General features: G+C 50.2%; 1 protein-coding gene across 2 annotated transcripts in view; it reads left to right on the forward strand.

The window, feature by feature from the left end:
* The window catches only part of LOC147019206 (odorant receptor 131-2-like), a 46771-nt gene extending 36049 nt beyond the window's left edge, over window positions 1–10722 (forward strand). For both annotated transcript variants that reach the window (XM_085900058.1, XM_085900059.1), the window contains exons 2-3: window positions 7322–7810; window positions 10198–10722. In XM_085900058.1, coding sequence (XP_085756184.1) covers window positions 7322–7810; window positions 10198–10471 — 763 coding nt within the window. In that variant the 3' untranslated portion in view covers window positions 10472–10722. The remainder of the gene's footprint in view (window positions 1–7321; window positions 7811–10197) is intronic.
* The last annotated feature ends 1695 nt before the right edge of the window (window positions 10723–12417 follow it).

The following is a 12417-nucleotide window of genomic DNA, read 5'->3' on the forward strand; positions in this document are numbered from 1 at the left end:
CTCGACGCGTCCGGTCGGTGTTTTTCTCCCGACGCGTCCGGTCGGTGTTTTTCTCTCGACGCGTCCGGTCGGTGTTTTTCTCTCGACGCGTCTGCTCGGTGTTTTTCTCTCGACGCGTCTGGTCGGTGTTTTTCTCTCGACGCGTCTGGTCGGTGTTTTTCTCTCGACGCGTCTGGTCGGTGTTTTTCTCTCGACGCGTCCCGGCGGAGTTTTTCTCTCGACGCGTCCGGGCGGTGTTTTTCTCCCGACGCGTCCGGTCGGTGTTTTTCTCTCGAGCGTCTGCTCGGTGTTTTTCTCTCGACGCGTCCGGTCGGTGTTTTTCTCTCGACGCGTCCGGTCGGTGTTTTTCTCTCGACGCGTCCGGTCGGTGTTTTTCTCCCGACGCGTCCGGTCGGTGTTTTTCTCTCGACGCGTCCGGTCGGTGTTTTTCTCTCGACGCGTCCGGTCGGTGTTTTTCTCTCGACGCGTCTGGTCGGTGTTTTTCTCCCGACGCGTCTGGTCGGTGTTTTTCTCTCGACGCGTCCGGTCGGTGTTTTTCTCTCGACGCGTCCGGTCGGTGTTTTTCTCTCGACGCGTCTGGTCGGTGTTTTTCTCTCGAGCGTCTGCTCGGTGTTTTTCTCTCGACGCGTCTGGTCGGTGTTTTTCTCTCGACGCGTCCGGTCGGTGTTTTTCTCTCGACGCGTCCGGTCGGTGTTTTTCTCCCGACGCGTCCGGTCGGTGTTTTTCTCTCGACGCGTCCGGTCGGTGTTTTTCTCTCGACGCGTCCGGTCGGTGTTTTTCTCTCGACGCGTCTGGTCGGTGTTTTTCTCCCGACGCGTCTGGTCGGTGTTTTTCTCTCGACGCGTCCGGTCGGTGTTTTTCTCTCGACGCGTCCGGTCGGTGTTTTTCTCTCGACGCGTCTGGTCGGTGTTTTTCTCTCGACGCGTCCGGTCGGTGTTTTTCTCTCGACGCGTCCGGTCGGTGTTTTTCTCTCGACGCGTCCGGGGGTGTTTTTCTCTCGATGCGTCCGGTCGGTGTTTTTCTCTCGACGCGTCCGGTCGGTGTTTTTCTCTCGACGCGTCCGGTCGGTGTTTTTCTCTCGACGCGTCTGGTCGGTGTTTTTCTCCCGACGCGTCTGGTCGGTGTTTTTCTCTCGACGCGTCCGGTCGGTGTTTTTCTCTCGACGCGTCCGGTCGGTGTTTTTCTCTCGACGCGTCCGGTCGGTGTTTTTCTCTCGACGCGTCCGGTCGGTGTTTTTCTCTCGACGCGTCCGGGGGTGTTTTTCTCTCGATGCGTCCGGGGGTGTTTTTCTCTCGACGCGTCTGGTCGGTGTTTTTCTCTCGACGCGTCCGGGCGGAGTTTTTCTCCCGACGCGTCCGGTCGGTGTTTTTCTCTCGACGCGTCCGGTCGGTGTTTTTCTCCCGACGCGTCCGGTCGGTGTTTTTCTCTCGACGCGTCTGGTCGGTGTTTTTCTCTCGACGCGTCCGGTCGGTGTTTTTCTCTCGACGCGTCTGGTCGGTGTTTTTCTCTCGACGCGTCCGGTCGGTGTTTTTCTCTCGACGCGTCCGGTCGGTGTTTTTCTCTCGACGCGTCTGGTCGGTGTTTTTCTCCCGACGCGTCTGGTCGGTGTTTTTCTCTCGACGCGTCCGGTCGGTGTTTTTCTCTCGACGCGTCCGGTCGGTGTTTTTCTCTCGACGCGTCCGGTCGGTGTTTTTCTCTCGACGCGTCCGGGGGTGTTTTTCTCTCGATGCGTCCGGTCGGTGTTTTTCTCTCGACGCGTCCGGTCGGTGTTTTTCTCTCGACGCGTCCGGTCGGTGTTTTTCTCTCGACGCGTGCGGTCGGTGTTTTTCTCTCGACGCGTCCGGTCGGTGTTTTTCTCTCGACGCGTCTGCTCGGTGTTTTTCTCTCGACGCGTCTGGTCGGTGTTTTTCTCTCGACGCGTCTGGTCGGTGTTTTTCTCTCGACGCGTCTGGTCGGTGTTTTTCTCTCGACGCGTCCCGGCGGAGTTTTTCTCTCGACGCGTCCGGGCGGTGTTTTTCTCCCGACGCGTCCGGTCGGTGTTTTTCTCTCGAGCGTCTGCTCGGTGTTTTTCTCTCGACGCGTCTGGTCGGTGTTTTTCTCTCGACGCGTCCGGTCGGTGTTTTTCTCTCGACGCGTCCGGTCGGTGTTTTTCTCCCGACGCGTCCGGTCGGTGTTTTTCTCTCGACGCGTCCGGTCGGTGTTTTTCTCTCGACGCGTCCGGTCGGTGTTTTTCTCTCGACGCGTCTGGTCGGTGTTTTTCTCCCGACGCGTCTGGTCGGTGTTTTTCTCTCGACGCGTCCGGTCGGTGTTTTTCTCTCGACGCGTCCGGTCGGTGTTTTTCTCTCGACGCGTCCGGTCGGTGTTTTTCTCTCGACGCGTCTGCTCGGTGTTTTTCTCTCGACGCGTCTGGTCGGTGTTTTTCTCTCGACGCGTCCGGTCGGTGTTTTTCTCTCGACGCGTCCGGTCGGTGTTTTTCTCCCGACGCGTCCGGTCGGTGTTTTTCTCTCGACGCGTCCGGTCGGTGTTTTTCTCTCGACGCGTCCGGTCGGTGTTTTTCTCTCGACGCGTCTGGTCGGTGTTTTTCTCCCGACGCGTCGGGTCGGTGTTTTTCTCTCGACGCGTCCGGTCGGTGTTTTTCTCTCGACGCGTCCGGTCGGTGTTTTTCTCTCGACGCGTCTGGTCGGTGTTTTTCTCTCGACGCGTCCGGTCGGTGTTTTTCTCCCGACGCGTCCAGGCGGTGTTTTTCTCTCGACGCGTCCGGTCGGTGTTTTTCTCTCGACGCGTCCGGTCGGTGTTTTTCTCTCGACGCGTCCGGTCGGTGTTTTTCTCTCGACGCGTCCGGTCGGTGTTTTTCTCTCGACGCGTCTGGTCGGTGTTTTTCTCCCGACGCGTCTGGTCGGTGTTTTTCTCTCGACGCGTCCGGTCGGTGTTTTTCTCTCGACGCGTCCGGTCGGTGTTTTTCTCTCGACGCGTCCGGTCGGTGTTTTTCTCTCGACGAGTCCAGGGGTGTTTTTCTCTCGACGCGTCCAGGCGGTGTTTTTCTCTCGACGCGTCCAGGGGTGTTTTTCTCTCGACGCGTCCGGGGGTGTTTTTCTCCCGACGCGTCTGGTCGGTGTTTTTCTCTCGACGCGTCCAGGCGGTGTTTTTCTCTCGACGCGTCCGGTCGGTGTTTTTCTCTCGACGCGTCCGGTCGGTGTTTTTCTCTCGACGCGTCCGGGCGGTGTTTTTCTCTCGACGCGTCTGGTCGGTGTTTTTCTCTCGACGCGTCCGGTCGGTGTTTTTCTCTCGACGCGTCCGGTCGGTGTTTTTCTCTCGACGCGTCCGGGCGGTGTTTTTCTCTCGACGCGTCCGGTCGGTGTTTTTCTCTCGACGCGTCCGGTCGGTGTTTTTCTCTCGACGCGTCCGGTCGGTGTTTTTCTCCCGACGCGTCCGGTCGGTGTTTTTCTCTCGACGCGTCCGGTCGGTGTTTTTCTCTCGACGCGTCTGCTCGGTGTTTTTCTCTCGACGCGTCTGGTCGGTGTTTTTCTCTCGACGCGTCTGGTCGGTGTTTTTCTCTCGACGCGTCTGGTCGGTGTTTTTCTCTCGACGCGTCCCGGCGGAGTTTTTCTCTCGACGCGTCCGGTCGGTGTTTTTCTCCCGACGCGTCCGGTCGGTGTTTTTCTCCCGACGCGTCCGGTCGGTGTTTTTCTCTCGACGCGTCAGGTCGGTGTTTTTCTCTCGACGCGTCCGGTCGGTGTTTTTCTCCCGACGCGTCCGGTCGGTGTTTTTCTCCCGACGCGTCCGGTCGGTGTTTTTCTCTCGACGCGTCCGGTCGGTGTTTTTCTCTCGACGCGTCCGGTCGGTGTTTTTCTCTCGACGCGTCTGGTCGGTGTTTTTCTCCCGACGCGTCCGGTCGGTGTTTTTCTCCCGACGCGTCCGGTCGGTGTTTTTCTCTCGACGCGTCCGGTCGGTGTTTTTCTCTCGACGCGTCTGGTCGGTGTTTTTCTCTCGACGCGTCTGCTCGGTGTTTTTCTCTCGACGCGTCCGGTCGGTGTTTTTCTCTCGACGCGTCCGGTCGGTGTTTTTCTCTCGACGCGTCCGGTCGGTGTTTTTCTCCCGACGCGTCCGGTCGGTGTTTTTCTCTCGACGCGTCCGGTCGGTGTTTTTCTCTCGACGCGTCCGGTCGGTGTTTTTCTCTCGACGCGTCTGGTCGGTGTTTTTCTCCCGACGCGTCAGGTCGGTGTTTTTCTCTCGACGCGTCCGGTCGGTGTTTTTCTCTCGACGCGTCCGGTCGGTGTTTTTCTCTCGACGCGTCTGGTCGGTGTTTTTCTCTCGACGCGTCCGGTCGGTGTTTTTCCCTCGACGCGTCCGGTCGGTGTTTTTCTCTCGACGCGTCCGGGGGTGTTTTTCTCTCGACGCGTCCGGTCGGTGTTTTTCTCTCGACGCGTCCGGTCGGTGTTTTTCTCTCGACGCGTCCGGTCGGTGTTTTTCTCTCGACGCGTCTGGTCGGTGTTTTTCTCCCGACGCGTCTGGTCGGTGTTTTTCTCTCGACGCGTCCGGTCGGTGTTTTTCTCTCGACGCGTCCGGTCGGTGTTTTTCTCTCGACGCGTCTGGTCGGTGTTTTTCTCTCGACGCGTCCAGGCGGAGTTTTTCTCTCGACGAGTCCAGGGGTGTTTTTCTCTCGACGCGTCCAGGGGTGTTTTTCTCTCGACGCGTCCAGACGGTGTTTTTCTCTCGACGCGTCTGGTCGGTGTTTTTCTCTCGACGCGTCCGGGCGGTGTTTTTCTCCCGACGCGTCCGGTCGGTGTTTTTCTCTCGACGCGTCCGGTCGGTGTTTTTCTCCCGACGCGTCCGGGGGTGTTTTTCTCTCGACGCGTCTGGTCGGTGTTTTTCTCTCGACGCGTCCGGTCGGTGTTTTTCTCTCGACGCGTCTGGTCGGTGTTTTTCTCTCGACGCGTCCGGTCGGTGTTTTTCTCTCGACGCGTCCGGTCGGTGTTTTTCTCTCGACGCGTCTGGTCGGTGTTTTTCTCCCGACGCGTCTGGTCGGTGTTTTTCTCTCGACGCGTCCGGTCGGTGTTTTTCTCTCGACGCGTCCGGTCGGTGTTTTTCTCTCGACGCGTCTGGTCGGTGTTTTTCTCTCGACGCGTCCGGTCGGTGTTTTTCTCTCGACGCGTCCGGTCGGTGTTTTTCTCTCGACGCGTCCGGGGGTGTTTTTCTCTCGATGCGTCCGGTCGGTGTTTTTCTCTCGACGCGTCCGGTCGGTGTTTTTCTCTCGACGCGTCCGGTCGGTGTTTTTCTCTCGACGCGTCTGGTCGGTGTTTTTCTCCCGACGCGTCTGGTCGGTGTTTTTCTCTCGACGCGTCCGGTCGGTGTTTTTCTCTCGACGCGTCCGGTCGGTGTTTTTCTCTCGACGCGTCTGGTCGGTGTTTTTCTCTCGACGCGTCCGGTCGGTGTTTTTCTCTCGACGCGTCCGGTCGGTGTTTTTCTCTCGACGCGTCCGGGGGTGTTTTTCTCTCGATGCGTCCGGGGGTGTTTTTCTCTCGACGCGTCTGGTCGGTGTTTTTCTCTCGACGCGTCCGGGCGGAGTTTTTCTCCCGACGCGTCCGGTCGGTGTTTTTCTCTCGACGCGTCCGGTCGGTGTTTTTCTCCCGACGCGTCCGGGGGTGTTTTTCTCTCGACGCGTCTGGTCGGTGTTTTTCTCTCGACGCGTCCGGTCGGTGTTTTTCTCTCGACGCGTCCGGTCGGTGTTTTTCTCTCGACGCGTCCGGGGGTGTTTTTCTCTCGACGCGTCCGGGGGTGTTTTTCTCCCGACGCGACTGGTCGGTGTTTTTCTCCCGACGCGTCGGGTCGGTGTTTTTCTCTCGACGCGTCCGGTCGGTGTTTTTCTCTCGACGCGTCAGGTCGGTGTTTTTCTCTCGACGCGTCCGGTCAGTGTTTTTCTCTCGACGCGTCCGGTCGGTGTTTTTCTCTCGACGCGTCCGGGGGTGTTTTTCTCCCGACGCGTCCAGGCGGTGTTTTTCTCCCGACACGTCTGGTCGGTGTTTTTCTCTGGACGCATCCAGGTGGTGTTTTTCTCTCGACGCGTCCGGTCGGTGTTTTTCTCTCGACGCGTCTGGTCGGTGTTTTTCTCCCGACGCGTCCGGGCGGTGTTTTTCTCCTGACACATCCGGGGGTGTTTTTCTCTCGACGCGTCTGGTCGGTGTTTCTCTCCCGACGCGTCCGGGCGGTGTTTTTCTCCCGACGCGTCCGGGCGGTGTTTTTCTCCCGACACATCCGGGGGTGTTTTTCTCTCGACGCGTCTGGTCGGTGTTTCTCTCCCGACGCGTCCGGTCGGTGTTTTTCTCTCGACGCGTGCGGGCGGTGTTTTTCTCCCGACACCTCCGGGCGGTGTTTTTCTCCTGACGTGTCCGGGCAGTGTTTTTCTCCCGACACCTCCGGGCGGTGTTTTTCTCCTGACGTGTCCGGGCAGTGTTTTTCTCCCGACGCGTTCGGGCGGTGTTTTTCTCCCGACACGTCTGGGTGTTGTTTATGTCCAGATGGAAATTTGTCTCTGGACGTGACCAGGTGTTTGTCTGGGTGGCGGTTCATCTCTGGGTGGTATTTATAATATGACAAGTCGAAAATGGATTTCAGGCATTATGTTGTTTCTATCTTCGTTGTTATTCTGCAGCATCATTTTGATGAGACAGTATGAATCGTAATTAACACTCCACTGCACGTCTGCCTTCCCTTCCTCTCACTGCTTCCCTTCCATGACTCCTCCTCACTCTCCCTCCCTCCTCCACTCTTTCCCCTTCAACCATCACTCTTTCCCCCCCTCCCTCATCACTCTCCCCCACCACCTCCTCACCTCCCCAACCCCTCTGTTTTTTTTTCTCCTATCATTCCCATCAGCAAAGCGATGGGTGGTTGTTGCTCGTATATTTTTAGTGATTAGAATTTAGTCAGGGTGCTCGCAATAACTCACCTACTCATCATCAAAATAGAAAGTCTTTGGCTATATAAGGTCCATCAACTTTTGCAAGCAGACAGCAAACCATCCATTCAAGGGATGGCACATTGGTGATACAATGCACTGTCTTTGGAGTTCAAATTTAAGTTTATCGTCGGGTTGGCAATCAACCCACATAAGAGAGCTCACAGGTATGTGTTAGTTAACCTCAACACCATGTTACATATTAGCCATAGTATCCATGCTAAAAAAAAAAAGAGGTAAAAATACAATGTCAACTCACTTTGGCAAACTTGAGCAGGAAAAATGAATGGAAGTAATGAATGACACACTAAGTTATCCAGTAGGTTGATTCTTTTTCTTGCCTTTCACATTTTCATTCTCTCCCAGTCTTCTTAGTGACATGACATTCCTGCTCATCACGACACAGTTGTTCACCTTCACCTGGATGAGGATGTGCATGTATTTTCTTACATGCATAGTTTTGAACACAGTTTCCAATCTGTTGTTCCTAAGTAGCGTGTCCTTCGTGATTGCCATGACGGCTGAACGTTACACCGCAATCTGCCACCCCATGCTCTACCACGCGGGTCTCTGTGGCCCACGGATGGCAATGTTCGTCCTCCCTCTCATATGGTTGGCTTCATTTTCCGTCCCTACTTTTTTCAACACCATGTTGGCGATAAAAATGAGAGAGATTAAATGGCTCATTATTTGTGATGCACAGAATTTGGACAGCTTTGATCACTTTTACACCTCAATCAGGAGTATCATGCATGGGTGCTTCTTTATGTTCAGTGTACTTGCTGTAGCCTTTGTTTATTTCCAGCTCACGTGGATTTCAAGAAGAGCTTCAAACGATTCTGGTGCATCATCTAGGTAATATTCTCATATTATTTAATAACCATAAAACACACAATGTGTGCATGTATATACGGTACATGCTACTACAACTACTATGGGGCTGGCAGTATGGCCTGGAGGTAAGCACACTCGCCCCTAAGCTGTCTAACCTGGGTTAGAATCCTAACACAGCTATAATCTGTCATCTTGGTGTTTCACAAGCAGGGTGATTCATTAAAGTGTGTGCGGTCCTTCAGATGGCCTTTAAACTGGGCGTCCCATCTCTGCATGAGTTGGTGGACACTAGAGATTCTACGGTGTCCTTCGCGAAGAGTAGGCGAGCTATCGCCAACACCATGGCCAAATTCCTGCCTTAACTGATCGAATGTCAGCCCTGGCAAGCCAGTTTGTGAAGACTCGGGCCAAGCTTCCCCCGGCTTACCACACAAGAAAGGAGGGATAATGGTTGTGGTGAAAGAATAATGCAGAAGGAGGTCATTAGGCACATCAAAGCCTGTACTCTGTTTGCCAAAATATGAATGTTTATCCATCCTATATCCTTTTCAAACGCTGAGCGTCAAGGAAGAAAGCAGCACTTTCCATTTTTAAAGTCTTCGGTGTGACTTGGCTGGGGTTTGAACCACCAACTTCCCAAACTGAAAGACGCTCCCCAACCATCACACCAGAGAGTTTGTTCTCACCTTCTTGTATGGTGGACTATGGAACGTTTTGGGCCCAAATCTTTTTAGCCTGCTGTTTGATTAAAGGTGGCAAAACATGTAATTTGTTCAGGGTGCCAGCGATAACTTGCCTACTCTTAACAAAAGATACAATGAGATATTTAAAATACACGAGCCATTCCAAGCAGACTGGCCACCGAGCTTAACAACATCCATCCAAGGGATGCCAGACCCTTCTCCCTGATGTGTCAATCCAACAGTTTAAAGTTGGTTGGGAATCGATCCTATACCAGACAAACAAACAAAAGTAGATTTGTTCCTTTTTTGTGCATTGGCATAATGTTTTCCACTATCCCTGAAGATGGTATTTGGCCTTTGGAGAAAAACCTGTTTAAGAAAGCAGATAAGGGTGGTGCCAGTTCATTGGAGCAGGAATTGAAGATTGAAGCATTAATGCCAACTTTTATGAACCCAGTTTATGAGGATATGTCTCATCAGCCAGGAACAATTGAACCTTTTTTGGTGAAAAGCTCAGTTGAAAGAACGTGTGGCGTGATATGAGGCAGTGTGGTTTGAGGAAAAGGAAATGTAAACCAATATGCTATTGCCAAGAACACTTCCAGGTGTAGCTGGGTACCACTGTCTTGGGCTTGGATTTGGCATACAGAGAGACAATGGATTGCCGGTAGTCATGAGATGGGGACTGCAGGGTCAGGTCCTAATATGTGGACAAAGGGGTTGGTGGAGCTGATAAGATGAGAAACACGAAATACAAACATGCAAAGTAGTCGGATCATAAGGGAGAGGAGGCAAGCATAAATGAGGTGTTGAAGACAATTTCAAAAGAAGAGGAGTGCAAGTCAGAGTTGAAATTAATGTCTGCGGCATGAGGTGGAAATTTTTTTTATTAAGAGTAGGCAGGTTGTGAAGAACCAAAGCCCGATTTGAAAACACTCATTGCAATATAATTGCATGGAAACACAAGTCGAAGTGTATCTTAGACAGGCATCTCCATATTTATCTCCTGTATATTTAATGTATAAAGATTGTTGCTTCTTGACAAAAGCAAGTTTTGTGAACCAAAACCGTCACACTTTATTTTTGTTGACAAGGTCAAAGATGGAGGACATTAAAATGAGCTCAGTCCGACCGACTGATCATCTGTCCATGTACTTTTGTGTCCACGATTCATATTGAAGATGTCTATTCCTCAAGATATTATCTCACCCCTAATGAGATCACAGCTGCGATTGGCATCAATAATGGGTGTGGAGACGAATGAGGGGTAGGAGGATGTATGCGGTGGACAAGATGGGCACAGAAGCAGATTTTTTTCTTCTGTACATAAATAACTCTCAAGTTAACAAATATGGTTGTGTTTGTGGTTGGTTGGCATTATTAATGGATACAACTAAAACTAAAATGAAGTTCAATAGTTTGAAGAGACATCTACAAGTTTATAAATCCTCTTGTTAATTTTTGCCTGAGCTCAAAATGTACTTTTGTTTCTTTTCTTATTTGGAACAGAGGTGCTACTGACATCATAATATGCTGCCATATAATGTATTGTGTGTTCATTTATGTCTTACTTTCTGAAAAGAGGATGGTCGGTGCAAATCAATTGAATAAACCAGTTTCATATTGCATTCTAACATAAACTTTAATCGTTCATGAGAAAATTTTCAGCAAATATCCCAAGATGGTATTGTTGTAACTGAACTCGCTTCTCCTCGTGTGTTACAGGGCTCTGATGACCGTCACTCTGCATGCAATCCACCTGGTCCTTTTACTCAGCTCCCTGTTTTATTTGCCATTCATGAACTGGCTTAAAAAATTAAAAGTGCAGAATCAGATGCTACTCAATTTATACTTTGTTATGTTTTTAGTGGTTTTAGTGCTGCCACGATTTTTGAGTCCATTAGTTTATGGCCTCCGAGACACGAAGCTCCGGCTGCAGATCAAGCGACATGTGCTTTGGACCATTTCATCTTGCATTGCTGTCATACAATGCCAGTGAACTCATGTTCATCTTTGTTAAGGTGAAAGTAGGACAATTGCAGATTACCAGCAGACTACACAGTTTCACAAAGCAAGTTTAGAAAAGCTCTTCAGAGATAATATTGTTAAAGAAATGGGATTTGTTTTTTGCTTCATAATTTGCTTGCTGTGTTCTACAGAAAAATGATTTTTATACATTGTTATTTCTCTAATTCTCAAAATACAGCATTTGTAGTGTTGAGATTATATAAATAAATTGGAGTCAAGACATTGTTTGTAAAAGATGATGTTGGACGAAGCAGGCAAGTGTGTTACACATTGTCTATGGTCAACAAAATGGTGAAAAAGAGAGAGATTGCACATTGTGCTGACATCCCATATCAATCACCATGTATAATGACTATTATTAGAGGTGGTGGAGATTAGGCCAGAGTCGTTAAAGTCAGGGGTTCACATAACTGGTACTCAGGTACTCATGCAAGTTAAAAAACAACAAAATGCGGACTTCAAAGATGCTAAGAAAGCTCAAAAGCGTACCAGCACAACAGAGGCTTTTGATGGAAGGTTTTCTCAGCCAGTGCAGGTGAGATTCTTCCGTGATAATTCTGATAAATGCTGATTTCAAAATTAAGTTTATAAATTAAAACATTATAAGTTATATGATAACTTGTAACATACAAGATGAAAAAATAATAATAATAATAATAATAATAATAATAACAAGTCTGGAGACGGCAATGGTTCACGAGCGGAATGTGATGATGTAGATTGTTTCAGAAGTCAAGCATGAGACAATGTGATAATGTTTGACCAAGTTATAAAAATGATCAACATGATGTGGTACAAGTGACAGGTTATTAGCTGCAAAATCTCGAAAACCCGGTTTCGTTCAACAACTTAAAAAATTTGACCTTTGCATAACCTTTAAAGGTCATAAAACAATGTTGTGGACATTAAAATAAGGAAACAGGATACGTGCTCTAGCTTCTTGGAGTTAGTTCGTCGAAGAGGATCGAAAACCCTGTTCAATTCCCACAACTTTGAAAATTTTACCTTTGTGAACTTTAAAGGTCAAAGGTCAAGGTTTATGACCTTTGGTGCAAAACTTCCTCTGGAACATTCCAGGAACAATATAACGTCATATAGGCTATATGGCATTTTGCACTCTCGGATTATCCATACTTTGATAAAATCAGCATAAAAACAAACTTGAAGGGAGCGGCCACGGGCAAGGTGTTCGAGATAGAGCAAAATGGTTTCAAGACTTCAGGTGGGGAATAACCTCAAGATTATGCATAAAAAATATTGTCATCTGGCTCTCAAAGTTTGGGCGGTCGTATGATTTTTTATGTCAAAATTTGCAATTTTCTATGTTCGTAACCTTGTGACCTTGACACGAAAATGAAAAAAAAAAAATCGAGCTCTGTGGGGCTATGCAGGTGCCATTGTGCTAACCAAATACCGAAACCCCCTGCCAGATTCAACAACCCCCCTCGGAGAAGATGGATTTTTATGTCAAAATTCTCAATTTTTTAAGTTCGTGAGCTTGTGACCTTGACCTTGGGACGAAAATGAAAAATCGAGCTCCGTGTGGCTATGCAGGTGCCATTGGGCTAACCAAATATCAAAACCCCTGCCAGATTTGACAAACCCCCTTGGAGAAGATGCAAATTGAAATCGGCTACCCCCTAAAAACACATTTTTTGGGCGTGGCTCCGCCCATAATGGGCGCACCATGCCCATTCTCGGGAAAACACAACTAGATCATGATATAAATATCCCACCAAAATTTTATCAGGATTGAATCAAAACCCACGGAGCTATGCTCGGGACAGACAGACAGACAGACAGACAGACAGACAGACAAACACACCAATGACGAACATAGTGGTCACTTACTTTTTCATGAACCAAAAATTGATCGAAGGAGAGCATGAAGATCAAAGAGGAAGAATTGGAGGTTCA

The sequence above is a fragment of the Eptatretus burgeri genome, chromosome 10, assembly GCF_056783735.1.
Source record: "Eptatretus burgeri isolate ZD-2024b chromosome 10, Ebu_testis_v1, whole genome shotgun sequence".
NCBI classification, from domain to species: Eukaryota; Metazoa; Chordata; class Myxini; order Myxiniformes; family Myxinidae; genus Eptatretus; species Eptatretus burgeri.